Raw genomic sequence first — 26,384 nt, forward strand, 5'->3', positions numbered from 1 at the left:
TGGAGCCCTGAATGCACTAAATAAAGTTCTCATTTTGCTGCTTGTTCCAAATAAATTAGTGTCTGTGAAGCGCAGGATATATGCCAGTTGAATAAAGCCAATCTGAATGCAGAGGTAAGCTAAGAACTATGAGGAAAAATTAATTGCTTGGCCATCATTCCTTCTCAGGGCCACATAACCTCTGTAGTGGGGTTCAGATGGACATAATCTCTCTTGCATATTCACCTTGCTTTTCAAACTTCTGACTCTCTGGACAGCTTGCTCTTTTCTTAACCATTTATAGGAAATTGCAAAACTTGCATCTTTATGAGCTAGAATGTGGAGCCCAGGGAAAAGCACAGAGTAGCATGAGATGCCAGAAGAGGCCCATTTCTTTCCATAGGATGAGAACCAAAAACCAAATAGATAATAGGGTGCAGGTAGATTTAAGTCAGGTTGACTTCCCGTGGAAGTCCTGTGCCATTATTTACATGGTAACCTGCATGTTCTTATGAGAACAGGGGCTGGCTAGGACCTGAGCCTTTCCCCAGCAGCCTGGCATATAATATAAGGCAGCCTCCTTTGGTAAGTTCATTCAGCCCTACTGTTACATTCAGACTGACCATGATCCCCTTACCTCTCCACTACCCCAGAGCTTTCCTCAAGATGTTAGCTCTTCTCTTCCCCTCCCATTTCCCCCCCTTAATCCCACGATTGGCTCATCGGTTATCCAGTTAACTCCACTCTGAAGGAAGACATTCTCTCAGCCTGACTCACTCAGGCCCATTTCTCCACAGCCATCCCCTCTCCGCAGACCACAAGGGCCCTGACTAGCTCATGTTTTGTGTTAATGGATGTGAAACCAGAGCAAATCCCCTCACCAAAAGAAAATCCACCCTAAACTCTCCCACACAGGTCTCAGCAGGTTACACAAATATTAGTCCTATCATCCAAATAAATCTGCCCCCATAGCCCAGAGCTATGGCTCCCCCAACCTCCTGCTGCCTGTGCAGAGTGAAGCTGCTTCAAAAACATATGAGGACCCCAAGGAATGTTTGAGAGGAACTTGGGAAAGAAAGGGGCCTATAGCCAGAATTTTATGCAGGCCCCTTAATCTACAGACTTTTGTCAATACTTTATAGTCCTAATGAAGGACTGTTCCTAGAGAAGTCATGATGGGCTAGAGCAGCCAGGGGCTTTGGTGAAGAGTATCTGTGGGCTGGAGTTTGGGGCATAAGTAAGGCTTAGTATCTGACAGCTGGGCACAGTAGCTTATGCTTGTACGCCCAGCACTTTGGAAGGCTGCAGTGGGAGGATTGCTTGAAACCAGGAATTCAAGACCAGCCTAGGCAACACAGCGAGCTCCATCTCTGAAAACTTAGTTTAAATTAGCCAGGTATGGGGGCATGTCCCTGTAGTCCCAGCTAGTGGGGAGGCTGAAGTGGAAGGATTGCTTGAGCCTGGGAATTTGAGGCTGCAGTGAGCCATGTTTGTGCCAGTGCACTCCAGCCTGGGCAACAGAGTGAGACCCTATCTCTAAAAAAAAGAAATGAAAAAAAGAACAGGTATGTATCCTCCTTTTGCAGATGAGAAAATGGAAGCTCAGAAAATTTAGCTACCTTGCTCAAAATATCAAAAGCAAGTGGCACAGCTGTGATGTTTAACCCAGAAATGTCATAACTGCAAATTTCTATACTACTCCACTACTTTAAAATATCAACAGGCAAAAGATAACCACTGTCCAAGTCACATAAAGATAGGACATCAAGGTTTGGGGGACTTCGTGTCCTACCCTCCAGCTTACTGAGCCTGCTATCTCTGGAGATCCCACTACTGCAAACCTAGCTAGGCAACGGCTAATAGCGTAGAAGAAACCCTCCTCTATTTAAGCCAAATGTGGAGTTAATAATAATCACCAGGACTTGGAGAGTCACTAAATAAAGATTTGTTGAGTAAATGGAGGAAGGCTGCCTTCTAAGCTGTGTATCACTTTGGCCTCAAGCCCCAGCACTCCTTCCCACTATAGCCACTAATTCCTGCTCCCAGCTTCAAAGGCTAGGATCCTCTCATGAAGAATTACCAAAGCCAGAGATCCCTACCTGCCTAGTATTCACTGATGCCTTATGTGGGCCCTTGAGATCAGACCTGCTTGCCCCCTCTCCCACCGTCCATGAGTTGCCTATATTTTATTCCGTATTTCCCCAAACCTGGCTAACCTCCAGAATAATGCATGGAAAGAAAAAAACAAAAACCCAAGGCCTGGCCAGACTTAACTTTCTCTATCCTAGGAGTATTCTAGGGTATTCTAATGATCTGTTAGGCATGGGAATCACTGCATTCCACCTCAGTTTGAACGGGCAGCAAATGAGCAAAAGAGGCAGTGCTGTCCAATACAGGTTGAGAATGGTAGAGAGAAAAAGAGAAAAAAGAGAGTGAATGTGTGTTTGTATAGTTATGATTTTTTTTCTTCTACAAAACTCAGCAGTTTATAAACATATGAGCATGTGAACAGAACCTTGTATACTATGGCTAACATCTCAGGCTCTCAATACTAGAATGTGGTAGCCTAAGATTTTCTTGTGGGGTACCAGGTAGTCTGCTCAAACTGACTTCAAGAAGCGACATGCTGTTTCATCTTTGTCCTATCTAACTTTGGCCAGGTAGAAACAAAAAGAAGCTCTCTATAGGTACCCTTCCTTTTGCACACCAAGGGAGTATCAGGAAGCTGGTACAAAGAAAAGAAAAAAGGAGCCTCAACTACGTACTTCAGTGCAACTCATTTCACTCTAAAGACCCCCTATCTTTTCTACTCTCCCTTCACATCTCCAGAGGGGGAAATCAGGGAGCTTGATCAGGTTCTTGTATCCCCTGTCAACTCCTTCCCAGGGCTGAGGAACCAGCCAGGACACCATGGTCCCTATGGATTACTCTCTACATCCTTAAATAGAAGCTGCAGCAGCCCAGGGTGGAGGATGGAGGAAGGCGTGCATGCAAGGATCTTGTGCTTTTGAGTTGAGAGGCTCGAATTGGAGGGATGAGTGAGGTATCAGTGTGTTCAGGTCTGGTCCAGCCACTCTGCCTTCTTGGGGGCCTTGCAAGTATGGACATCCACAATGTCTCTGCATTCCTTGCACCGCACAGCACAGCACCAGTGGAATTTGCACTCACACTGGGTAACACGGGTGACTCGAGTTGTGTCGTACCCTCGGCCACAGCACATGATTTCACAACCATCTGTTCCTTTTGATGTCTTGCTGCAGACACGGCCTGCAGTGCCTAGGGAACCTGGGTTGGGGGAGAGAAGGAGTGAGAACCAAGTTATCTCTTCAGCTGCCCCAGATACCCTTACCCACATTCTCAGAAGGAAGACATAAAGAATCCCTTTTTTTGGCTGGGCACAGTGGCTCAGTATCTCACTCACGCCTGTAATCCCAGCACTTCAGGAGGCCAAGGCAGGATTGCTTGAGTCCAAGAGTTCAAGACCAGCCTGGGAAACATAGCAAGCCCTGTCTCTACAAAAACTTAAAAAATTAGCCAGGTGCCATGGGCATGAGCCTGTAGTCCCAGCTACTCAGGAGGCTTAGGCGAGAGGATCACATGAGGCTGGGAGGTCGAGGCTGCAGTGAACCAAGATTGCACCACTGCACTCTAGGCTGGGTGAAGGTGAAACTCTGTCTCAAAAAAAAAGAAGCATCGGCTCTGACATCAGATTATCTGGATTCAAATTCCAGTTCTACCACTCTTAGCTGTGTGATTTAGTCAAAATGAAACATTAACTTAGTGTCTCATGTGAAAATGAACACACTAATAAATAGATCATTAGATATAATCTCTGTTCATCCGAAGAGATGAACTCATTAGCATGACTGGCTGGAGGCATATTCCTAAGGAATTCCTAAGGAATATCCCTTGCATTGTTATTATCCCTAAGCATTATCCCTTCCCCTTATAGTGGAAACTCTTGAAATACAGGGATCATGTTTTTCCCCCATGCATAGGGAATGCTTAGAATCTCATTCTGACTGACCCTGCCAACAGATCATATAATCTATAGACTTTTGGATGGGTTGGGCCCATGAGAGTATCTACTTCAACCTTTTCCATAGTTAATAAGGATCCAGAGATGGGGAAATAACTAGCCTAGGTTCAAAAAGGAAAATAAATTAACTGATTTCTACAGCATTAGTCTCCACATACCACTGGGATAGGGAAGGAAAATACTAGAACTTATATGTTTTTGTATCTCATCAATTTAAAATATCTATTTTGTATGTACGTTTTATAATTACACATCCATGTAGTGGGACACAGATATAACTTATAAATAAATATACATGTAATGGAGATATATGCTCAAATTGTTTTACTGATAGGAGTAAAGGATCCAGAATGTTAAGAGACCACTGCTCTGGAATGTGCATTGACTAGGTCTACTGAATATGTTAGTCTCCCAACTCCAAGGGCTGGCTCTTAAGTCCTCTTGGGCACCAAAAACCCCTTCTACATTCTGGAGCTGTGCTGTCCAGGGTCACTAGTCACATAGGGTCTTTTACATCTAAATTAATGAAAAGTAAACAAAAAAATTGAGCTCCTCAGTCACACTAGCTATATTCCAAGTACTCAGTAATCACATGTGGCTAGTTGCTACTGTATTGGAGAGCACAGATATGAAAACATTTCTATCATCACAGAGTTCAGTTGGACTCTACTACTTTGGAGGGATTTCCTGGCTCCATATTCTTTCTGGGATGACTTATATTCTTTGAATTCCAGGCCCCACTTTGGGTTTTAGGAGACCTAATCTTATGCCTGTGAGAAAAACCAACATACATTTGACATATCCTCTCTTCTAACTCCAAAGTTCTTCCCCTAAAGGTGCATTTTCAGTATGGTAGTGTAGGCTTACACCTTGGATATTATGAAATTATTTCTAGGTATCCAGAGTGCAACCCTCTGAATTAGATCACGTGGGAAGAAAGCCTACTTAGTGGCAGGAAATCACTAGGAAAATCAGAAGGGCCCCAACTGTTTTTCTTCTAACACCCTACAAAGTATACAGACTACCTCCTTTGTTACTTGGGTAGAGCCCCACCCTGTTTCTGTGCCCAGTTTTACTCCAAGCCACTTGACTCTTCCAGGAATGACAGTGATGGGTGAAAACAAACAGTACCAAAGATAGCTGAGGCTTTTTGGCTCCGCTTCACCCAGGTCCTTACTGTTGAGCCTGTAGAAAAGAGCCCGGAGCCCCATGACAACAGCCAGAGGAGAAGAGTTCTGCTGCATTGCATGTTCCTGGTCTAACCTATCTGAACCAGAAACACGAGCCAGGATGGTAACTTTCCTTCTCCTGGAGAAAAACTGTATTGTCTTCCAGCACCTCCAAGAATCCCACCACAAATACCTCAAACAGACTGAAAAACGACCATTTGCTGCTTTACTTGCCTTTGGTAGGGATCTCTTTCATTTCTTTCTCAGCTCTGTTTCAGAATCTTCAATGGCAGCACACTGGATAAAGCCTTTCAAGGACATCTTTCTAGCTTTTATCTCCCTTACAGGGAACCTTTATCCAGCAGATTGCTCTCTTCTCTGTCCCTGGAACAGGTCACGTGGTTTCCCACCTACTACTCTCAGATAAGAAACTGCCCACTCTTCTCTCAAGCTATCCAGATACTCCCCACACTTCAAGGAGCAGCTTAAATTCTACATTTTCTTTCTTCTTCTTCTTCTTTTTTTTTTTTTGAGACAGAGTCTCTTTCTGACTTCAGGCTAGAGTGCAGTGGTGCAATCTCGGCTCACTGCAACCTCTGACTCTCTGGTTCAAGGGATTCTCCTGCCTCAGCCTCCTGAGTAGCTGGAACTACAGGTACACATCACCATGCCTAGCTAATTTTTGTATTTTTAGTAGAGACGGAGTTCCACCAAGTTGGCCAGGATGGTATCGATTTCCTGACCTCGTGATCCACCTGCCTCGGCCTCCCAAAGTGCTGGGATTACAGGCATGAGCCACTGCGCCTGGCCAAATTCTATATTTTCAAATAAACTTTATTGACTTCTCCAATCATCTCTCTTTGCATTTGTCTACCCATTATATCTCATTTCTTTAAGTAGATTGCAAAGAGCCAAAGGCTTAGGGCTGCATCTTATGTTTCTGTGTAGCCCACACATTACTTAAAACTGAAAACAGATAGCTAAATTAAACATTCCCTGGATGATGCCTACTGTATCCGTGATGCTGGAGATACAAAGGAGCAATGCATGACCTCAGGCCTCAAGGAGCTGAGTGACTTCCTCTCTACTTGGCAGCACTGGGCCTGGTGGACTGAGGCATAAGTCAACAACGTCATGACCAGGTGTTCATGTGGGAGGAAACTGCCTCCTCCCACAGAACCTCCTTCCCTAGCTCCTGAGACTGAACAGACCATGATTAACCAGGGGTGCCTGCACTAAGAACTGGGACTCCATGTCCCCACCTGCCTTCCTTACTCACCTGCAGCCTTGTCCAAGACACAGTAATCTGGGGAGTTGTCAAAGTAGACAAGATCAGTCCGAGTGGCACGGCGATAGCCTTGGCGGGCTGCAGTGAAGTTGGCACCGTCCTGGGTGGCCATCACCTGCACAGCCCCATCATAGCGCCGCCGCAGGTAATCACCTGTGCGGCGGAAATCTGAGAGTGCACGCCAGCAGGTACGCAGAGTACAGGAACCACTCACGCCATGGCACTTACACTCCAGCTTCAGAAATCGCCGCACAGCCTGGGGGAGGGGGAAGGCAGGTAAGGGCGAGGTAGCTAGTCAGGGCACATTTTAGTCATCCCTAGGGCCAAAAGGATGAGTGCTCTGAGTTAGGCGGACCTGGCCCTGGCTGGCTGATTGAGCTCTTGGTTGTTCTCTCCCACATCAGATCCCACCCATTCTTCCAGAGCAAGCTCAAGAAACTCTTCTTCCAGGAAATCTTCCTGGACCAACAGTGCTTTCCTTTTCATAACAGCCCACAGGACTTTAGAGCCACGGGATTCTGTTCATGATTACAATGTGCTTGCACCTCCTCTAGTTTTCACGTTTTAGAGTGCCAGGTACCATGCCTTCTACTTTAGTAGTGCGCCATTTTCCCGCATAGTACTACACACATAGAATGTGTTCAAATACCAGGGAACTGACTAGAACAACCTCTTATCCTCTCAGTCTTTATGAAAGCAGTTCTTTTCCTTCTTAAAATGTTACTTCTTTTCTCCACTTTTTCCTACTGTCCTCCTTTATGAAGACTCTTCACGCACCTGGTTAAACCTAGGCATTCCCAAGCTCCCTTGCATTTAGGATGATGGGGCTTTTGGAAGTGATCCAGAAGCCTTCAGCTCTTCCACCTTCACATTTATTTAATCCATGGTCACACATACTGGTCACCCCCAGCAAATATGAGTGTACATACACAGACATGAGTACTGACCGTGCGACCACAGCGGTTATTATGTAAGTTCATGAGGGCCCGGGCATCCTTAAGCCTCTTCTCCTTGGCATCTACGAAGGCCTTCGCAAAACGGACACCATAGTGGATGTTGTCACTGCAGCCACCCCAGTCAAAGTCCCCACGCTGGTCATGGTGTCGGCCACGGGTGTAGGGGTCACAGCTGCACACACTTAATTCACCCTGGCTACAGGCACGAGTAATAGCGTGGACTACTCCTGCTGATGAGATGGCATATACAAAAGCTGCCTCTCGGCTACCTAGAGAGAGAATTGTAGAAGTGTGTTTCAGGAAGGAGGCCCATGTCTCTCCCCTTCTTCAGCCCATACAACCTCTGACTCTGAAACCTCTTCCCTCCTTTTCTTTTCCAGAGTCACCCCTACACCCGCTTTATTCAAGGTGCCTTTCATTTCCAAGAGCATTCCCCAGAGTATCTGACCTCTTCCCCTCAGCCCTCACTACTCTCTATCCGCTTCTTTATATATCTGACCTTTTGAGCTGACCTATACTCTTGTTTCCTGCCAAATTCCCTGTGTCCATCTATTGAAAAGTCTCCTGGTGAATCATCCCCTCCCACTGAGCACCAGCACTGGCTCAGCTAAGCCTGCCTTAGTACACATTCCAGGCCTTTTCAGGCCCACTCTGCTGGACAGTTCCCCCACAATGGAGACCCCAGCCCAGGGGTCAGCCGTTTAGAGATCCATGCTACCTTCCCTTGCCTGCTTCCTCTCCCTCCCTGTTCTTAGAGACTGATGAATTCTTGCCCCTGTGTGCCTGACACCTTCAGATTCTCATCTTGTTCCCTTTCTCCTAGTTTACTGTCTAGCTCTCTTTAGCTTTTTTGCTGAGCTGAAGCCAAGCCACTGACTCTCCAAATATTTACATATCACCTTTCTGTTTATCTCTTGTTCCCATTGCTGTAGTGTTGGGAGTATTGGGTGACGGTAGTGATGGTGGTGTTAAGAGCAGTGGGCCTATCGTAGACCTCAGCCTTCCTTACAGTACGTGGTAGCCTCCCAAGCTGGGAATTGGGGAGGACAAGGAAGATGAGCGAGAAAGATGGAAGTTCTAGGGAATCCTTTACCTTGGTCTTGTCCCAGAGCACCAGGATTTAGAGGAGCCCCTGTCTACAAATCTAAGGTGCTAAGAGTCTATTCCCAACTATATCCTGGGCTCTGCCCACAATTCCTCCTCTGATTTTGCAACAGTGTATGGGAGAGGAGAGGGAGGATCCTGCCTATACTTCCCATTCACCACCCCAGCACAGAAAGGGAAGTAGCTGTCACAGGATGGAAGAGGCCCCTACTTCTGAGCATGACACGGCCAAAGACGGTGTGGTCCCGGTCCACAGTGGTACAGTTCCAGCGGTGGTGGCGGAATTGGTGCTGACACTCTCGGATCCATTCTCGGGCACCCTCGCCCACTGAACGCATGATGTCTGGGTAACGCTGGCACAGCTGCCGCTGCCGGCTCACCAAACCAGGGATATTGTCACAGATCACTCGGGCCCCCAGTGCCCCAATGTACCTGCAAGGTGGAGATGGCCCTGTCAGAACATCCCAGCCTTTTTTCTGCATTGGGAAGGAATAAGGAGGGGGCATTTTTAGCATCCAGACCTTGAAGAGATTCTGTCCCCTCTCCCTAACCCATATTCCATAAAGCTGATGAGTAGAAAACCATTTCCCACAGTTCTGAAGAAGTATGAATAGTTATACAGTTGCAAAGAGAGTAATTGAGTGGCCTCCCACCATCACCAATTCCCCAGCCAAAGGCCAAAGTGACACACACTCCCAGAACACAAACTAGGCATGTGTCACATACACAGAAGCTGTGGGTATGTCACACAGACTCACTGTTTATTTAACAAACATTAAGAGCTTCATGGAAAAATAAACTAACAAAATAAGGGTCTGAGACAACATTCTTTTTTTTTTTTTTTTGAGATGGAGTCTCGCTCTGTCACCAGGCTGGAGTGCAGTAGTGCAATCTCAGCTCACCACAACCTCTGCCTCCTGGGTTCAAGTGATTATCCTGCCTCAGCCTCCCAAGTAGCTGGGACTACAGGCGTACCCCACCACACCCAGCTAATTTTTGTATTTTTAGTAGAAACAGGGTTTCACCATGTTGATTAGGATGGTCTTGATCTCTTGCCCTCGTTATCTGCCCACCTCGGCCTCCCAAAATGCTGGGATTACAGGCATTACCCACCACACCCCACTGAGAGACAACGCTCTTACGCTCCCATTAAGATGGATGATGACCTGTGTGGTTGGTCCATGAAGATATGGTTTGACAGCAGGGGAATGGTGACAGAAAGGAGCTAATGGGAAGAGATATAGTGAGCAATTCAAGTAATGTTTATAGCTCTAGTCAGACCCGTGTAACTAAAAAAATCCTCATTCCCAATCGAGAAGTCTGGGGAGGAAGATCCCACCCTCCACTCTCCTCCTCAAACCCTTTATTTCCAGGCCCTAGGGACTTTCTTAACAAATGAACCTTTTAAAATCATCTTCCCCAACCTGGAGAGACACGCATAGGCCGTCTGCAGTGGGAAGCCAAAGGCCAAGATAAGTAAGAGGGTGACTCTCCCCAAACTCTAGTCCCCAGGCTGCCCAATATGAACAATTAAAAGAAGATCAATTGAGATGGGATACTAAAGAATAGGTGGGTTGCCAGAGTCATTACTGTTTCTCAAGGCAATATTTTCTCTTAAACAGTTTTAACCCTGGATCCCACCACAAGCCTCAGGAAGAATATTTCAGAGAGAAAACAGGAGTATATCACCCTTTTCTCCCAAGAGGCCACCAAACGAGATCTGACCCATTCACCCACTTCCTCCAGCTCAACAGCCAGCTCTGTTTCTCATTCCCTTCCGTTCTCTCCAAACCTATAGCACCTTTCTTGATTTGCTGGGAACTTTCTATTCTCCTGTCCAGAGCACATCAAAGGGCTGCCCTCCCTCCCCTTTTCTGAACAGGTGGGGGTCATGGAGAGCAACTGCTACTGCAGACAGAAAAGATTTGGTTTGAGCTGTGAATGAGCCTGTGGTTTGGGAACGGCCCCAAAATGGGCCTAGAAGTGGGTGAGGAGAAGGGAGGGCTGCTGGTAGGGGGAGGGGAGAAGCCAGACTGCCCTGGGCTCTGTGTCCCCCCCTGCCACCCCTCCGCATTCCCACAGCCGGCCCTCACCCACAGACTGGATCACCACTGGTGACACCAACTCAAACAAACACAAGGAGGGCTGATGCTTGCCTCTTCGGGAACTCAGCAGGGCTGATGGGGCCCATCTGTCCCGGGGAAGGGGTGAGAGGGTTGGCCCTCCCCTAACAAATCCCATGGAATCAGCGTCCCCAGCACTGTCCATCAGGGCAACAGCTTCCAGGAACAAACAAAATAAACACCCCAGACAGGGCCAGGCCGGAAAGGGCTGCCTGACGCACAGCCCAGAGTTACACCCACTGCTGTGGTGCTTTGTTTGGAGAATCAAGACGGTTGGAGTTGGAGCTTGTCCCTGTCTCACCACCGTTCGGCTTCCCTAGTTCAGCCCAAGTACTGCTCTAGGCAATGGGTGTTTTTTTTTTTTTTTTTACTGGGGCTTGGGTGAAGAAGACTGGATGGGAATGAGAGACCAATAACCCAGCCCTCATGAGACAGTCTGGAGTGGGGCAGGCCAAACTCGGGCAAAAAGTCCTTCTTGTGGTCTGACTTAAATCCATTCTGCTGCAGCCCACGTAGGTCCTTTTTATTACATCCTTACTGAGTGTGGGAACATCTGTTCAGTATCTAAGATGGGAAGATAATTAAATGTCTCTATTACCACCCTTACCCCTCTAAGTTACAAGTTCAAGACTCCACAGAATGGTGCTGGCTTACTCTTCAGTATCAGCCCCTTGTAGTTAGTGTAGGAGGTCCCCAATAAAACTGAGCCTAACCCCATCTTCCTATCAGTTCAACACATGCCTGCAAAATGCCTGCCATGTGCCAAGCACTGAGTTTAGATGTTAAGGACACAAAGATATGGAAGGCATCTCCCACCTCATGCTCTGTTAGGGTGTTAGATGCCCTGACTCTCTAGCTTTGTTTTTTCTTCTGGAAGTTCTTCACCTCCTTCCCAGCTTCCTGCCCCACAATGCTGCTCTTCACCTACTTTTGGCCAGTTCACATCCCTTCATTTGACAGAGTGAAGTATACACTACTCTAGCCCCTTGTTACTCAAAGTGTGGTCCCCAGAACAGCAGTATCTGTATCATCTGGGGATTCATTAGAAATGCAGACAGTCAGGCCCCACCCAAGGCCTAACGCCTCAGAATCTACATTTCAGCAAGGTCCCCCACATGGTTTGGATGCAGTGCTCCACGAAAGCAGGGATTTTTGTTGGTTTCATTCACTTCAGTATCCCCAGTACTAAGAACAGTGCCTAGCACATAGTAGGTATGCAGTCACTATTTGTTGAATAAACACCTAACTGTTCTGATTTATCCCGAACTCCCTTCTCCCCCTAGCCAGCCATAAACTTCATTTCCAATCTGCAGATGTTTTATGTTTGTATATTAAAGATACAAACGGGCCAGGGATCTGCTTTTTTTCTTTCCTTCTTTCATGTACATCCCCTAGTGTACATGGTTCAGCCCAGCACATACAGGACTTTGAATATGGATAAAACTATTAGCCTCCATGAATCTGCTCTTAATGCCACAGCATCCCTCATTTTCATTTGCAAAATAAGGATGATAATAATAGAACCTACCTCACTGGATTATTTTAGATTGACCAAGATGATGCTCATAAGGTGTTTGGCCATCATGCCTGAAGCTTAGTAAGGGCTCATTAAAAACAACTACTGTTGGTAACAGTAATGCTAACAATATGATACCACTTTGTGCTTCTCTCCCTTGGTGAGCCTGTGAACACAGTCCTGCTCTTGTGATTCCCTACATCCAACCCCTATAGAATGCAAAATGGAACAGGAAAGCACATGCCAGAAGCCCCTTATTTCTTGGTCTGTTTAGGATAGATGGAGGGCAGTGATTAGAGAGTAAGGGGAAGAATCTCAAGCTATAAGAAAAATCCAACTATTAACTGGTGAAAATGATGGCCTTCTGCTCCAGTGTGGAACACAGATGCACCAGAGTAACAGGCATTTCTCTTCCACGGGTTCTACAGAACGTCAATCTTGCTGGTTTTTTCCTAAGAGAAAGGCTTGGGGGCTTAGCCTGCCTTTAGAAGGTAGCTTTTCACCTTATACCACAAGTGGCGATCACTGAGACGGGCATTTGGGCCTGTAGCTATGACAAGTGTGAGGCAAGGAGGCTGAAACACACTTCCCAGCCTGGCCCTGTTGTAGCCTTCCTCCTTTTCCCGGGGGCTGCTAAGTCACTCTGTGTGTCACCTACCTCCCTCCCTAGCTCTTTCGCCCAGGAATTTTTCCAAATCTTTAATATGAACCACATCAGGGGAGGGTAGTAGAGGGAGAAAGGAAAAGGGAGAAGGAGTAGTCAAGGGTACAAAATGGGGTATAGGAAGACCCCCACTTGAGTCTTTAGTAACCACTGCCAGGATGCTGAAATTACCAGAGTGACACTCTCACCCAAACACCAATTGGTCCCCGAGACTACATCCCAAGCTGGTAGCAATCAAGAGTCCCAAAAAGTAAACTGCCATCTGGGTCAGATGAAGATGGACAGTGGTCACTTCATGCTGTCTCAACAGAGACCCTGAAGATGCCAAGTCCCCAGCTAAACCAAGCTCATGAAGGCAAAAGGTGGCTTTGATCTCACATAGAACTTTGAAAAGTTTTTCTCCTTATTCTCCTTCTTCCCTCTCCCTTTCTAAAAGAATATTTCAAGCCAGATGTAAGATACAGGCCTCTCTATTCCCCCATCCAGAACCCCCCTCCTCACCTTCCCTAACACTGCAGAGATTTAAAAAAAAAAAAAAAAGAAAGAAAGAAAGATCCAAAAGAGATTTTTCTGAAACAGGAAAACGGGGTGGGGGTTGGGATGAGAAGAGACGCATCTTGAAATGATAGGAATCTGCAGCCCAAGCTGGTGGGCCCCTCGGCCAGCTACCCCTCACCCTTCAGCCAAGATTCCAAGTCAAGAGGAGAAAAGCCACAGGGTGCAAGGGGAGAAGAGACGACACTTGGGGGCGGGGGGCTTGCACGGGAAGAAGAACCGAGTAAGGAAAGGAAGGGGGGCACTGCATGGTAGAGAGGGGCAATAGCCTAGTCCAAGAGGCCAGTTTGATTTCAGGGTGAAAAGGAAAGAATGAGTCTTTTCTAGGTTCAACTCTTCCTGCGTTGCCCTCTCCCCTGGGTGGGGAAGAAGGGAAAGCAGCTCCTTCTCCTACTGAAAGGTGATGAGTACCATCCAAGGAGTCCGGGGCAGGGAGGATTCTAAAAAGAACAGACAGCAGACATCCAGTGGATCTGTAATGCCTTTTTGCCTCGTCTGCCCTCTTGTGAAGTGTCTGGAGCCTAGGGCCTGCAAGAAATCTGGGGAAGGGGTCTCGTAGTACCTCGGGACTCCGGAGCCCTCTGGCTCTCGAAGGTGAGAAACGGGAGATGGGAAAGAATAGCAAGAAGGGAAGGAGACATAAAGTATCCAAGTGACATCCTCAAAACGGTGGCTGAAGAGGAACGCCTAGATAATGCAAACCCATGTGTTTTGTTTAATTGTGGGAGTTAATGGGGTAAATTTTGCCCCGATTCCATTTCTAAGCCTCCTCAGCTGGGTGCTGCTGCCTCACCAAAGCTTTCCTGTGGTACGGGTGGACTAGAGTAGCAAGATGCTCAGCTGACCTCGCCAGCTGCCCCTTTCTCCACCTCTCAGAGGGAGACCTTAGGCGATTGGGGCCCTGGCGAAGCTATTGCGGGCCCCGGAAGGTTATTTGTTCCTTGAACTCACCCTGAGGGAAACTCGGAAGGTAGCTTCTGCCATAAGGAGCCTTAGCTGAAATAGAGGGGGTACAGCACATGGAGGCCTGGGGAGCCGCGATCACCGGGCATCCTATCTCCGAATGCGCCTTTCTCACCAGCCGTGTAAGATGTGGAGCCTCACACTCCCGCCACCCCACAACTTTAGACTTCAGTGACAGTCGGCCCGAATAGTTTCCAGCTCCGTCGAAGCAACAGCTTGGTCCCCGGAGCAGCCCGTCCCTCCAGGCGCCTCCGGCCTCTCCTACCAAGCGCCTCACCCGCCCAGCCTGAGAGCCACACTTACCACCAGGACGTGTCTACGCGGGCCGGCAGCGTCAGCAGCAGCAGGAGCAGAAAGCAGGCAAGACCTAAGCGGGCTGATGCCCGGGAGCCGTCGGGGGCCGCGGGTCTGGGCGAGGGCACCGGGACCAGGGCGCGGGCGCGCCGAATGGGGAGCTGCGCAGCTTCCTCCGCACCACCCGGTCTCAGCATAGCTCCCCGAAGACTCCCGCCCCGCAGCCCGGAGGGGCGTGGACGGGGCACCTTCTGAGGTTACTCAGGCCGCTCCTACCTCACGCCCCCGGGGGCCCATGGGGTTCACCGGCGGCTGCGGACCTAGGGTCACCTGGGGTCCAAAGCCTGGGAGCAAGGTCCCGGAGAGAGGCGCAAGTTGCGGTGTCCGGAAGCCGACGACTGCGCTCCGAACCCGGGGTAAAGGGGCGCGCTGCCCGAGCACGCAGTGCGGTGTCAGGGGGTCTGCAGCGCGGAAGGGAGCTGCGGGCCCAGTGTGCGGACAGCCCCTTCGGCCGCGAGCTCTCATTGGACGGGGCGGGGCGGGGCCGAGGCCGGGGACACGCGCTGCCCTTAAGGCGGCTCCGCCCGCGCCAAGCCCGGGGCGCTCCTCCGAGCCCTAGGTGTAGCGGCCGCCTCCTCCCCTGGGCGCTCCCGCGCGCTAACGCGCAGCTCCCCCACCTGCTCCCGCGCGCCGCGACGGGGCGCCGCGGCTCCCTCCAGCGCCCCGAGCGCCCAGTCCTTGCCGACACCGCGCCACCGGGTCCTAGCGCCCTTCACTCGGCAGCCCCAACTTCGGTAGGGGACCTACCGGCGGGCGGAGCGGGAAGGGGCTGCAGACACTTCCCTCCTGTCCCCAGCCTACAATGACACTGGCGCTGAGCACTGAGGATGAACTCATTTCCTCCATCCTTGCGCATCTGTGAAATGGGTAGAATCCCTGCCTCAGGGAGTCGGGGGAGTCCTATCTTTTCAACACTGCCTACAGGGGCGCCGTGGGCAGTCGGCTTCGGTCAGGGAATGCTTTCACCTAGGGCTCATCGCCCCTGCTTCTTCCGACCCACTGCACCCCCGATCCCAAAGCATCACGTTTAGACCTGGCTCCTGCCTGCCCGGCCTGCCACGCCCGGGTGCTTTTCTTTACGGACTGGGAAGCAACGGCGGAGGCGATGGGGGCACCTGCGGACTCCCCGCCCCTTACTCCAGGGCTCAGCGGAGCTCAGTCTCTCCCTGCTCTCTCTCTGTGCCTCGGTCCTCCACCCTCTCGGGCGGGGCCGAGAGTATGAAAGAATCAGAAACAGCTGGGAGGTTTTCCCGCACCAGAGGCCAGGGTGGGGGTCCTGCCGAGAGGGTGGACGCCCTGGAGATTTTTCCCTCCTTCGCCTTCCCACCCTGCCTCCTCCCCCGTGCTTCCTCACCCTCCCTCCGCCCGCACAGCGCCTTGGGGGCGTGGTAAATCGGGAAGGGGTGGGGAGGTGCAGTCTGCGGAAAGTGACCCTCTTCTCCCACCACCCCAACCCTCACCTTCCCTGGGTTGCAGGTACAGCCCCTGCGGGCACAGGGGCCCTTAGTCAGAAGTCAAATTCTTTTTAAAATCCTGGTCCTTCTAACTCCGAGGGTTCAGAGTTCACCTGGCATCTGGCTCTAGGCCCTTCTTCAGCCTCAGTTTCTCCCACCTCGAAGGTGTCTTTCCTGCCTCCTCATGTGATTTATTTAAAGTCCTGGTGTAAACAACTCACTAGTAACTGCAGATGCCCTCAGCCCCAAATTCACTGTCATTCCTTGGTTGGGGGTGGGGGGTGGTGGTGGCATTAGAGGTGCCTCCTGAGTGTGAACAGATGGGGTGCAGCTGGCTGCAGACATCTCAGAAACAGAGCTAGGGGAGAAGGTTTCAGAGGGACCTTTATCCTCTCTCCCCACCTCTCACTCCTTTACCCTTGCTTTCTATGGTAAGGTGCTGAGTGCATTCATGAATTCAACAAATACTTATTTCCTACCACATGCTAGGACTGTGCTAGGCACTGGGGACAAGTCGGTAAATAATTCATCCCCTCATGGAGTTTGCATTCTATTGGGGGAGGATAGACAATAAACAATAAACATCAGAAGCAAGACAGAGTATGTTAGAAAGTGGTAAGTGCAGTGGTAAAGAGAGCACAGTCAAGGGAATGGTTACACTTGCAAGTAGGATGATCAGGGTAGGCTTCATTAAGGTGACATTCAAGCAGAGATTTGAAGGAGGTGAGGAAAAGAGCCAGGCAGCTTCCTGACAGAGAGCATCCCAAGCTGAGTGAAGAGCCAGTACAGAGACCCAAAGGCAAGAGTGGGCTGGTGTACCAGGGCCCGCCCAGCTGGAGTGGAGTGCATCATGGAGGAGGAGAATTCAGATGAGGCCCTGAGGTGCTCCAAGTCATGAATGGGAGGCAGTGCTCCCCGCTTAGGTGGAAAGTGGGGGCTGGGCTGGATTGGATGGGAGTGGGAGAGCACTGAAAACGGGGAGACCTCGAAGGACCGACTTCCTGGCACAGAAACCAGGACTGTATCATTTGTAGCCAACCAGCTAGCTTCTTTGCTTCCCCTTCACTCCCTTTTAGTGGGGTGGGCTCGAGTTAGCCCTGCTATTTCCTTAGAAAATCGCAGACTCTGTGCTTAGTTTTCCTGAGAGGGGCAGGTGGGAGAGGAGTGAGCCCCGGCTCATTCTTGGCTGGGCCCCTTTCCTTAGACCACTCTTTTATTTTACCTCCTCCCAGCCCCGCCCCATCCCTACACAGGGCAGTCTTGGAGTTCCAGCAGCCTCTCCCAGACTCCCCTGTGTGTTTAGACCTGGGTGTGACTCTGGCCCTGTGTTTATTTCTACATATGGGCCTGGGGTTGGTGGGAAGCGCAGGGAGCAGGAAAGTTGGCTGAAGATGATCCATCAGCCCTAACCTAGAGTGGACTCGCCCACATGGGCCCCCACATCACTTCTGAGGCCGTTTCTCTGGCCTGAGCTGTCTTTATCATCAAGTGGGACTGTGTCTTGGCACAACATAGATGCTCAAGTATTAAAAGCATGTTTTTGAGGCCCATGCTTGGTGGCTTATGCCTGTAATCCCAGCACATTGGGAGGCTGAGGTGGGAGGATTGCCTGAGCATAGGAGTTAGAGACTAGCCTGGGCAATATGATGAGACCCTGTCTCTACAAAAAAAAATTTTTTTTAATTAGCCAGGTGTGGTCACGCACACCTGTGGTCCCAGCTACTTGAGAGGCTGAGCCAAGAGGATTGCTTATGCCCAGGAAGTCAAAGCTGCAGTGAGGCATGAATGCACCACTCCACTCCAGCCTGGGCAACAGAGTAAGACCCCATTTTAAAATAAGTAAATACTAATTAAAAAAAAATTTTTTAACCATGTCTTTGAGCTGAAGGGGGGCCCCAGAAACCTCAGCAGCTCCAAGAGGGAAGGAAGTGGGTGAGGGGACAAGACTTCTATCTAAGGATTATAAGTCATCTCTGCCCCCAGAGTGACAACCCAGGATGGGACTTGGCTCCTTTTGCTGCTTCTTCCCCTCTCCTGAGTCCCCAGCTCCCCAGAAAGAATCTCAGGCTGCAGCAGCCAGCTGACTGCAAGAGCTGCACTCAACCACTTAACTAGAGAACAAATATGGAGCCAGAGAAGAGGTTTTCTGGGATCTGCCTCTTTGGAGCTTCAAATCTCAAAATAAACTTCCAATCTCCAGGTCCTAGACACTACTGGAGAGCTCAGCTCCTCACGCAAAGGCCTGTTGTGGGGCTTCCAGGCAGCGGGTCAAGGCCAGAGGCTCAAGCCAGCTCATGACCTGCTCCTTCATTTTATGTCCACACTCTCACTCTCAGTTCTGGAAGCCAGAGGGAGGAGTCACTGATTTGAGCGTTAAGTTCTGGTCTGTAGAACCCTGCAGGGAGTCAAGTCAGCACTTACTGAGCACCTGCTGTGTGCCCAACACTGGCCAGGGTATCCTAAATAACAAGGAGCAAAAGGGTTTTACTCCCAAGGCATTTTCTTTTTTTTTTTTTTTTTTTGTGAGACAGAGTTTCGCTCTTGTTACCCAGGCTGGAGTGCAATGGCGCGATCTCGGCTCACCGCAACCTCCGCCTCCTGGGTTCAGGCAATTCTCCTGCCTCAGCCTCCTGAGTAGCTGGGATTACAGGCACGCGCCACCATGCCCAGCTAATTTTTTGTATTTTTAGTAGAGACGGGGTTTCACCATGTTGACCAGGATGGTCTCGATCTCTTGACCTCGTGATCCACCCGCCTTGGCCTCCCAAAGTGCTGGGATTATAGGCGTGAGCCACCATGCCCGGCCTTCCCAAGGCATTTTCATGCAAATACAATAAAGCTGTCCTTGGGTGGCACACTGTTCTGCTGAGGTTCAAGGGTGCACGCTGTGGACACGGTGAACAGTATCAACAGAGACCTGAGGAAGAATCCCAGGTTCCTTGGAGGCTGCCAGATTACCTGGGGCCTCCAGCACGACAGCTTCCACCCAGCCAGCAGGGTCTGGTCCTGCCTCTTCCTCATAGTGGCACTAGAGCCTCCTCCTGTCCTCTCAAAAGTGGGTGCTCAAAGAAGAGTCTGCTCTCACCCTTGATATCACCTTATGCTCTGCTCTCTGGTGGAGCAGAGTTAAGATTTCTCTTCACTCTGTTCTCAGCTATTCGTGGCTGAATGATTTTGAATTTTTGCTGGCCCTGGGATGGGAGGGGAGATGAGCTAAGGGGAGCTGGGGTGTGGGTAAACAGCTCTTACCCCGCCCTGCTCTAGCCTCCAGAAGGCTCCCCTTCCCTGGGCCCCTTTGGCGATGACCTTCTCTTTTTCCCTGTGGGTGGGAGGTGGTGTGGATGGTAATGAGCAGAGAGAAAGGCCAAGAAGGGGCTGGGGGGAGGTTTGGATGGGAGTCAAGGAATTCCTGAGCCTGCTGCTTGCAGAAGGGGCCCTGAGACGCCTTTCCTGAGATTTCTTTGCAAACCGAGGCAGGTCTCACTTGAAGTAGGGCCAGGTTCACACAGGTAACTAATGCCTCACCTCTTGCCCTGCCACCCCATGCAGGTGTCTGGGGAAGTGAAGGAAGCTTGGAAAGAACCCAGGAGCTGTTAAGTGGGGGAGAGAGAGGGGATCCATGCTTTGTACACAGCCTGGCAGGCCTCTCCTTGGTATTTATGAGCTCTTAGGCGAGGCGTGGAACGTGTCTCAAAGAGGCCAGACCAAGAGGGCTTTGGAGGGAAGGAGCATCAGCTCCAAACCAGGAAAGGGGGCTTGATGGAGGAGGAGCCTCCCAACCTAGTGGCTAAACAGGGGTGCAAACTTCTCCCCAGAGGATGAGGAGGAAAGGAAGAGAGGGATCTAAAGGAGAAGGGGAAGGAGGAGAGGCTGCTTGGGGAGGTGAAATGATGGGGGCAGGGAGTGGGGGTGTCTGGAGCCTTTTGGCACTTTGGTTGTAATCAGACTGGAGCCAGGCGGTGGGCGGGCTGACAGCCATGCTGGGCGGGTGGCCCAGGTTCCGTGTGAGGCCAGTGGGTGTGCTGCTGGGATCCTGGGTGGCCACTGACCGCCTCTCCCTGAGGGAGGGTTCCCAGTCTGCCTGATCACACAGGCTATGCACTGAGCCTTCTGTCTCCCCTACCACCTGTTCTGGGCCCTAGAATGATCTGGAAGTGAGAATTGTTTCCAGTGGACAATATCTGCAGAGGGCACGGCCTGCCTCCCTGCCTCCCTCCCACTCTGCCTTCCTCAGTTCACTCTACCTCTTGTTCTCGTGCTCTCCCCATGTCTCTTCTCTGAGTCTCCATCTCCTTGGGTCTCTCTCTGGCTCGTGTTTCTGTCATTCTGTGTCTATTTTCATCTGTCTGTTGTGTTAATCTCCCTGTCTTCATGTGTCTCTCTGTGTGTCTGAGTTGGCCTGCCTCCGCTCTCTCTCTGAATGTCTCTGTCCTTCTCTCTCTCAATCTGTCTCTTGCCTATCTCCCTTTCAGTCTGCGTAACTGCCTGTCTCTCTGTGTGTATCTCTCTATGAATCTGCATGACCGTTTGTCTTGCTCTTCCTTCACTCACTCTACCTATGTCTCCATGTCGTTTCTGACTCTCTGTGGCTTTCTCTCTCTCTCTGTCTTTGTGCATGTCTGTGTGCACACCTCTATTTTCCTAGGTGTGTATCTTTGCTTCTGTCTTTGTCTCTTTCTCTTGCCGTCTGTCTCATACCTCCCCCTTGTAGCTCCTGTAACACAGTGCAGGGAGCACTGGACCAGAAAAAAAATCAGAAAACCTGAGGGTGTTTTCCCCCAACTCAGCCATGCACTACTGGCATAACTCTGTAAATCACTTTCCCACTTCAGGCCTCAGTTTCCCCACTGGTGGAACAAGTAGAGTAGAGATTGAGTTCCTTCTGTGGGAGCCTCTTTCTTCTTCCTAAATCTGACCCTGAAGTCAGGACTCCAGCATCCTAGGGACTCCAGTGGAGTGGGGTCTCTGGTACTGTCAGCCAGCAGGCCCCCAAAGAAAGACTCCTCACTCCTTCACATCCTTACATATCAGGGTGGACAAGGTCCCTTTCTGGGGCCATGTCTGGGATACAAACCAGATTAGCTCATCTCTCTAATCCTCTTTGTGCTGGGGCCTCTGCCAGGCAGGGACACCCACAGCGCAGAGCAAGGGTGTGTGTGTGAGTGTGTGTGCAGATTCTTGGAGAAGGCAGGACACTCAAAGTTTTCCTCGCTTTGTTACCCCCTCCTGCCTGAGAAGCTCAAATCAGCAACCCTCACTGTGTAAGAAACATCATCCGACTTGAGCCAAGTCAGGTTTTTCATAATCCCTGTCTGCAATCCCCTCTCCCCTAGCTTTTTTCTCTATAGACTGGACCAATCATTCCAGCCTTCCTCCTGGACCTGAAAAACCCAGAACCCAGCCCTCCTCTTCTCATAACCCACGTGTCTGTGTGTGTATTCTCCTGCAGTCATCACAGGAGAAGGGTCTTTCCATGAAAAGCAGGAGGGTGAGGCTGGGGATCGTGGACACGCGGGCTGGGGGGAGGGCAGGGAAAGCAGGCTGTCCTTGGGCTTCACACCCCCAAGTCCGAGGCCTCCAGCCCTTCCCTGAGGTTTCCTTTGGAGAGGTCTCTCTTGCCCGGTAAGATCAAAGCATTCCCTCTGCCAAATCATTACCTTATTTTCGAGGCAATTAGAGAACTTATTGTATCAATTAGCCGGGTCTTCAGCTTCAGCGGTTTATCGCTGCTTGTCTCTGTCTTGCAGAGGAAAGGGTCTGCCCGGCAAAGCCCTCCGGCCAGAGAGGGGAGGGCGGGGTGCAGGGCCGGGCTCTGGAGGGCCCCAGGGCCGCGCCCGGCCGGGGGAGCTGTCCGGATGCTTTCAGCTGGGATGGGCAGCGGGAGGGCACGGGGACGCGCTCCCGAGATGAGAGCCGGGCGGTTCCTCCCGGCGCTGGCCTCGGCCGCAGGATCGCCAGCACCTGCGCGCCGGAGTAGCCCGGGAGAGAGAGCCGCAGAGGGAGAGGAGACCGCTCCGGCCAGGCGCGGCCGGGGCCCCGGCCCGGAGGAGAACGCGGAGCTTTAGCCAAGATGCCCTGCCCCTTCCCGACTCGCGGGTGGGCGACTCCCCCTGTGAGCCGGGCGCCGCGCCGTGGCGTTCGCGGGAAAAGCACGGCAGCCTGAGCTTCGTCTTCTGGGGGACCCCCGCGTTTCAGACCCAGAGAAAACCTCAGAAGTGGCGTGGCACGGAGAAGCGGGCGTTCCCTAGGGCCGGCGAGTGTGGCCGGCTTTGCTTCCGCCCCGACCGCAACTCCTGCCTGCAGCCGAAGCGCACACGCAGCGCGGATTCGAGTAAGCCGGGGGACCCCTAGAGCCGCGGTTCTCAAACATTTTGGTGTCAGCACCTCTTTACACTCTTACAAATTATCAAGGACCCCAGAGAGCTTTTGTTAATATGGGTAATAACTATCCATATTAATAATTAACATAAACACAGGAGCCAACTGAAAAGTTCCCAGGGGCCAAAGCTGGACAATTTGCGCAACAAAATAAAATCGTTTTCTATTGTAACCCAAAGCATAAAATTAAATATCCATGAGCCCATGCTGATACAAATAAATGACTGAATGAATAAATAAATGGGGGAGAAGAGACACATTTCCCAAGCAGAATTCCAAATAATTTGTGTGGATATTCTGCCCTGAAGGAGGGGAAATACAACTCCCTACTGCTTAGGTGTGGGCTATGCATTGTGACCTTTTTCCCGGAGCAAAGTACAGATAGGGAGTGTGGAGGGGAAGAGCAACTTCACAGTGGAGAAAGCTGACAAATACAACCTCACTGGCTGATCAAGGTCAGCATACCAGTGTCAGGTTGCTAGTAGGTACCCACGATATGATGTGATAAAACAGCACTTTCCCTCTGTGGTCCTCCTCCCCATAACCTCAGTCTAATCATGAGAAAAAACACCTGGTAAATTCCACCAGGGGAACATTCTACAAAATACCTGACTATTACTCCTCAAAACGGTCAAGGTCATTGAAAACAAGGAAAGTCTGAGAAACTGTCACAGCCAAGAGGCGCCTAAGGAGACGTGACAAGAAAATGTAATATTATATCTTGGATAGGATCCTGGAAAAGGAAAAGGACATTGGAGAAAAACTGAGGAGCTCTGAACAAAGTATGGACTTTAGTTAATAATAATGTATTAGTATTGGTCCAGCATTGTGACTGTAGCATCCGTTTGTAGTGTAGGGAAGATGTTTATGATCAGGAAAACTGGGATATATGAGCGCTTTGTACTATCTTCGCAATTTTTCTGTAAATCTAAAAACTGCTCTAAAATACAAGATTTTATTTTATTTTTATTTTTTGAGACAGGGCCTTGCTCTCTCATCCAAGCTGGAGTGCGGTGGCGTAATCATGGCTTACCCTGAATTCTTGGGCTCAAGCCATCCTCCTTCCTCAGCCTCCCGAAGTTCTGGGATTATAGGCATGAGCCACTGCACCTAGCCTAAAATGTATTTTATAAGATCAAAATGGAAACATTTAAAAATATTTCTTTTAATTTTTTATAATAACCCCAATACTTATTAATACCATATTTTTATGGGAAAATACCTATAATTTCCAAAACAGAGTGAGAAGAATGGCATTATTTAACATTTTTGCAAATACTGTATCTTTAATGTCTGTCTTAATAGCAGGATTCTCATATGTGCTTCTCGTTCAGTCTGGTGTGATATTACTTGTCATGTAGCCTCTGGAAAACTCCACTGTACACTCATGAGAGAATGAGGGAAACAAGAACAAATAACAGCATAGTGTTACCATGAACCTCTTTGAGAACCACTGCCTTAGCAATCTTATCCATTCCTGTGATTTGAGATCCTCAATTCAAACTTCCTAACTTTGACATCTCTTCTGAGTGTGCTGATTATGTCTGTCATCATACCCTCACCTTTTCCTCCACCATCTACCCTTTGAAGACTTCCTGGTATATGTCAACATGACCATCGTCCCTCTGCTCATAGCAGCTTTGTGGAATTAATGGTCAAGACACTGCACTCTCTGCTGTGCACAATTATTTAGTAATGAGATAGTTATGCCTCTCATTTCTCTTAAACATATTGAGAAGTGTTGCAACTCCTAGAACAGTGAATGCTTAGTAAATGATTGTTGGATGATTAGAAACAATTTTGGAGTCTGAGTTATTTTTCTTTCTGATGAAGTATCTTCACTCCTGCATAGCAACCTGAGTCTCCACCATGCAATGATAACACTCTGATTTAGTAAGTTTGACATTAAATATGTTAGCTGTAGGGTTTTTGTACATGTTCTTTATCAAGTTGAGAAAGTTTACCTCTATTCCTAGTTGATGAGAGTATCATAAGTGGGTGGTGGGTTTTGTTGAATGGTATTTCTGCATTTATTGATATGATATGTGAGTTTTCCTTTTTAGACTGTTAATGTGATAGGTTATATTAATTGATTTTCAAATGTTGAATCAGCCTCACATATCTGGGATAAATCCCAGTTGGTGTGTAATTCTTTTTATACATTATTGGACTTAATTTGCTAATATTTTGTGGATTTTTGCATCTATGTTCATGAGAGATATTGATCTGTAGCTTTCTTATAATGTCTTTGTCTGGTTTTGGTATTACAATAATCCCTGGACTCATAGAATAAGTTAGGAAGTATTCCCTCGCCTCTGTCTTCTGGAAGAGATTGTGGAGAGTTGCATTGTTTTGTTCTTGGTGGAAGCGGGGTTTTTTTTTTTTTTTTTTGAGGTGGAGTCTCACTCTGTCACCCAGGCTGGAGTGCAGTGGCGCAATCTCAGCTCACTGCAACCTCTGCCTCCTGAGTAGTTATTCTCCTGCCTCAGCCTCCTGAGTAGCTAGGATTACAGGCATGTGCCACCATGCCAGGCTAATTTTTGTATTTTTAGTGGAGATGGGGTTTCACCATGTTGATCAGGCTGATCTCAAACTCCTGACCTTGTGATCTGCCCCCTTCAGCCTCCCAAAGTGCTGAGATTACGGGTGTGAGCCACTGCGCCTAGGCGAAGCGGCTTTGAAAGTGGGTAAATGGATAGAGGCTGAAACAGTTTTGAAATGAATGATGGAAAAACTTATATTGGTGTGAAAGGAGTATTAAGGGTGATTCTATTACACTAAGGGCTCAGAAAATAACTACTGGGAAAGCTTCTCTCTTAATGATTACCTGAATGGTCATGACCAGAATGCTGGTAAAAATATGGACAATGAGAGACAATTTCCAATTTCCAATTGGAAACTGGAGGAAAGGCCATCCTTGCTATAAAGCATCAAAGAACTTGGCTGAGTTATGTTCATGTCTTAGAACTTAGGGGAAGACAAAATTTAAGAGGGGTGAACTAGTGCAGCCATAAAAAAGAATGAGATTGGCCAGGCACGGTGGCTCATGCATGTAATCCCAGCACTTTGGGAGGCCGAGGTGGGCAGATCAACTGAGCTCAGGAGTTTGCGACCAGCCTGGCCAACATGGTGAAACCCCATCTTTACAGAAAATACAAAAATTAGCTGGGTGCGGTGGTGCATGCCTGTAATCCCAGCTTCTTGAAAGGCTGAAGCAGGAGAATCCCTTGAACCAAGGAGGCAGAGGTTGCAGTGAGCCGAGATCACACCATTATACTCTAGCCTGGGCAACAGAGTGAGACTCTGCTTCAAAAAACAACAACAATAATGAGGTTATGTCCTTTGCAGGGACATGGATGGAGCCAGAAGCCATCATTCTCAGCAAACTAACACAGGAACAGAAAACCAAACACTGCATGTTCTCACTCATAAGTGGGAGTTGAACAATGAGAACACATGGACACAGGGAGGGGAACAACAGACACTGGGGGCCTGTCAGGGGGTGGACAAGGAGAGGGAGAGCATTAGGACAAATACCTAATGCATGCAGGGCTTAAAATCTAGAGGCCGGGCGCGGTGGCTCACGCCTGTAATCCCAGCACTTTGGGAGGCTGAGGCGGGTGGATCACGAGGTCAAGAGATCGAGACCATCCTGGTCAACATGGTGAAACCCCGTCTCTACTAAAAATACAAAAAAACATTAGCTGGGCATGGTGGCGCGTGCCTGTAATCCCAGCTACTCAGGAGGTTGAGGCAGGAGAATTGCCTGAACCCAGGAGGCGGAGGTTGCGGTGAGCCGAGATTGCGCCATTGCACTCCAGCCTGGGCAACAAGAGTGAAAC

At 49.4% G+C, this 26,384-nt stretch overlaps 2 protein-coding genes and 1 long non-coding RNA gene across 6 annotated transcripts in view; 1 reads left to right on the forward strand and 2 right to left on the reverse strand.

Moving 5' to 3' along the window:
* ST7L (suppression of tumorigenicity 7 like) overlaps positions 1-26,384 on the forward strand; it is a 135,614-nt gene that overhangs the window by 97,070 nt on the left and 12,160 nt on the right. Inside the window, exon 13 of one of the 4 annotated variants that reach the window (XM_032249748.1) lies at positions 14,475-14,614. The exons of 2 other annotated variants lie outside the window; for them this stretch is intronic. In XM_032249748.1, the coding sequence (XP_032105639.1) occupies positions 14,475-14,531 (57 nt within the window). In that variant the 3' untranslated portion in view covers positions 14,532-14,614. Of the gene's footprint in view, positions 1-14,474; positions 14,616-26,384 lie in introns of those variants that run through there. One more of the 4 variants, XM_032249747.1, reaches the window with a different exon arrangement.
* On the reverse strand, positions 497-15,363 carry WNT2B (Wnt family member 2B). Its single transcript, XM_032249752.1, has 5 exons — positions 14,660-15,363; positions 8,747-8,967; positions 7,423-7,700; positions 6,467-6,731; positions 497-3,264 (listed from the first exon to the last, which is right to left on the reverse strand). Exons 1-5 carry the CDS (start codon positions 14,845-14,847, stop codon positions 3,035-3,037), a joined length of 1,182 nt encoding a protein of 393 aa, XP_032105643.1. The 5' UTR covers positions 14,848-15,363; the 3' UTR covers positions 497-3,034.
* LOC116531097 lies at positions 497-25,729 on the reverse strand. Its single transcript, XR_004260271.1, has 3 exons — positions 25,699-25,729; positions 23,137-23,139; positions 497-1,356 (listed from the first exon to the last, which is right to left on the reverse strand). It is a non-coding gene; the product is annotated as an uncharacterized LOC116531097 (long non-coding RNA).

The sequence above is a fragment of the Sapajus apella genome, unplaced genomic scaffold (genome assembly GCF_009761245.1).
Source record: "Sapajus apella isolate SASKATOON/1434 unplaced genomic scaffold, GSC_monkey_1.0 scaffold69, whole genome shotgun sequence".
In the NCBI taxonomy this organism is placed as follows: Eukaryota; Metazoa; Chordata; class Mammalia; order Primates; family Cebidae; genus Sapajus; species Sapajus apella.

Excerpts from the sequence above, each read along its gene's own strand:
- WNT2B (XM_032249752.1), bottom strand. The coding sequence starts at position 14,847 with ATGCTGAGACCGGGTGGTGCGGAGGAAGCTGCGCAGCTCCCCATTCGG. Across the intron at positions 8,968-14,659 it reads CGCGTAGACACGTCCTGGTG|GTACATTGGGGCACTGGGGG; the intron begins GTAAGTGTGGCT and ends TCCACCTTGCAG. Across the intron at positions 6,732-7,422 it reads ATAACCGCTGTGGTCGCACG|GCTGTGCGGCGATTTCTGAA; the intron begins GTCAGTACTCAT and ends CCCCTCCCCCAG.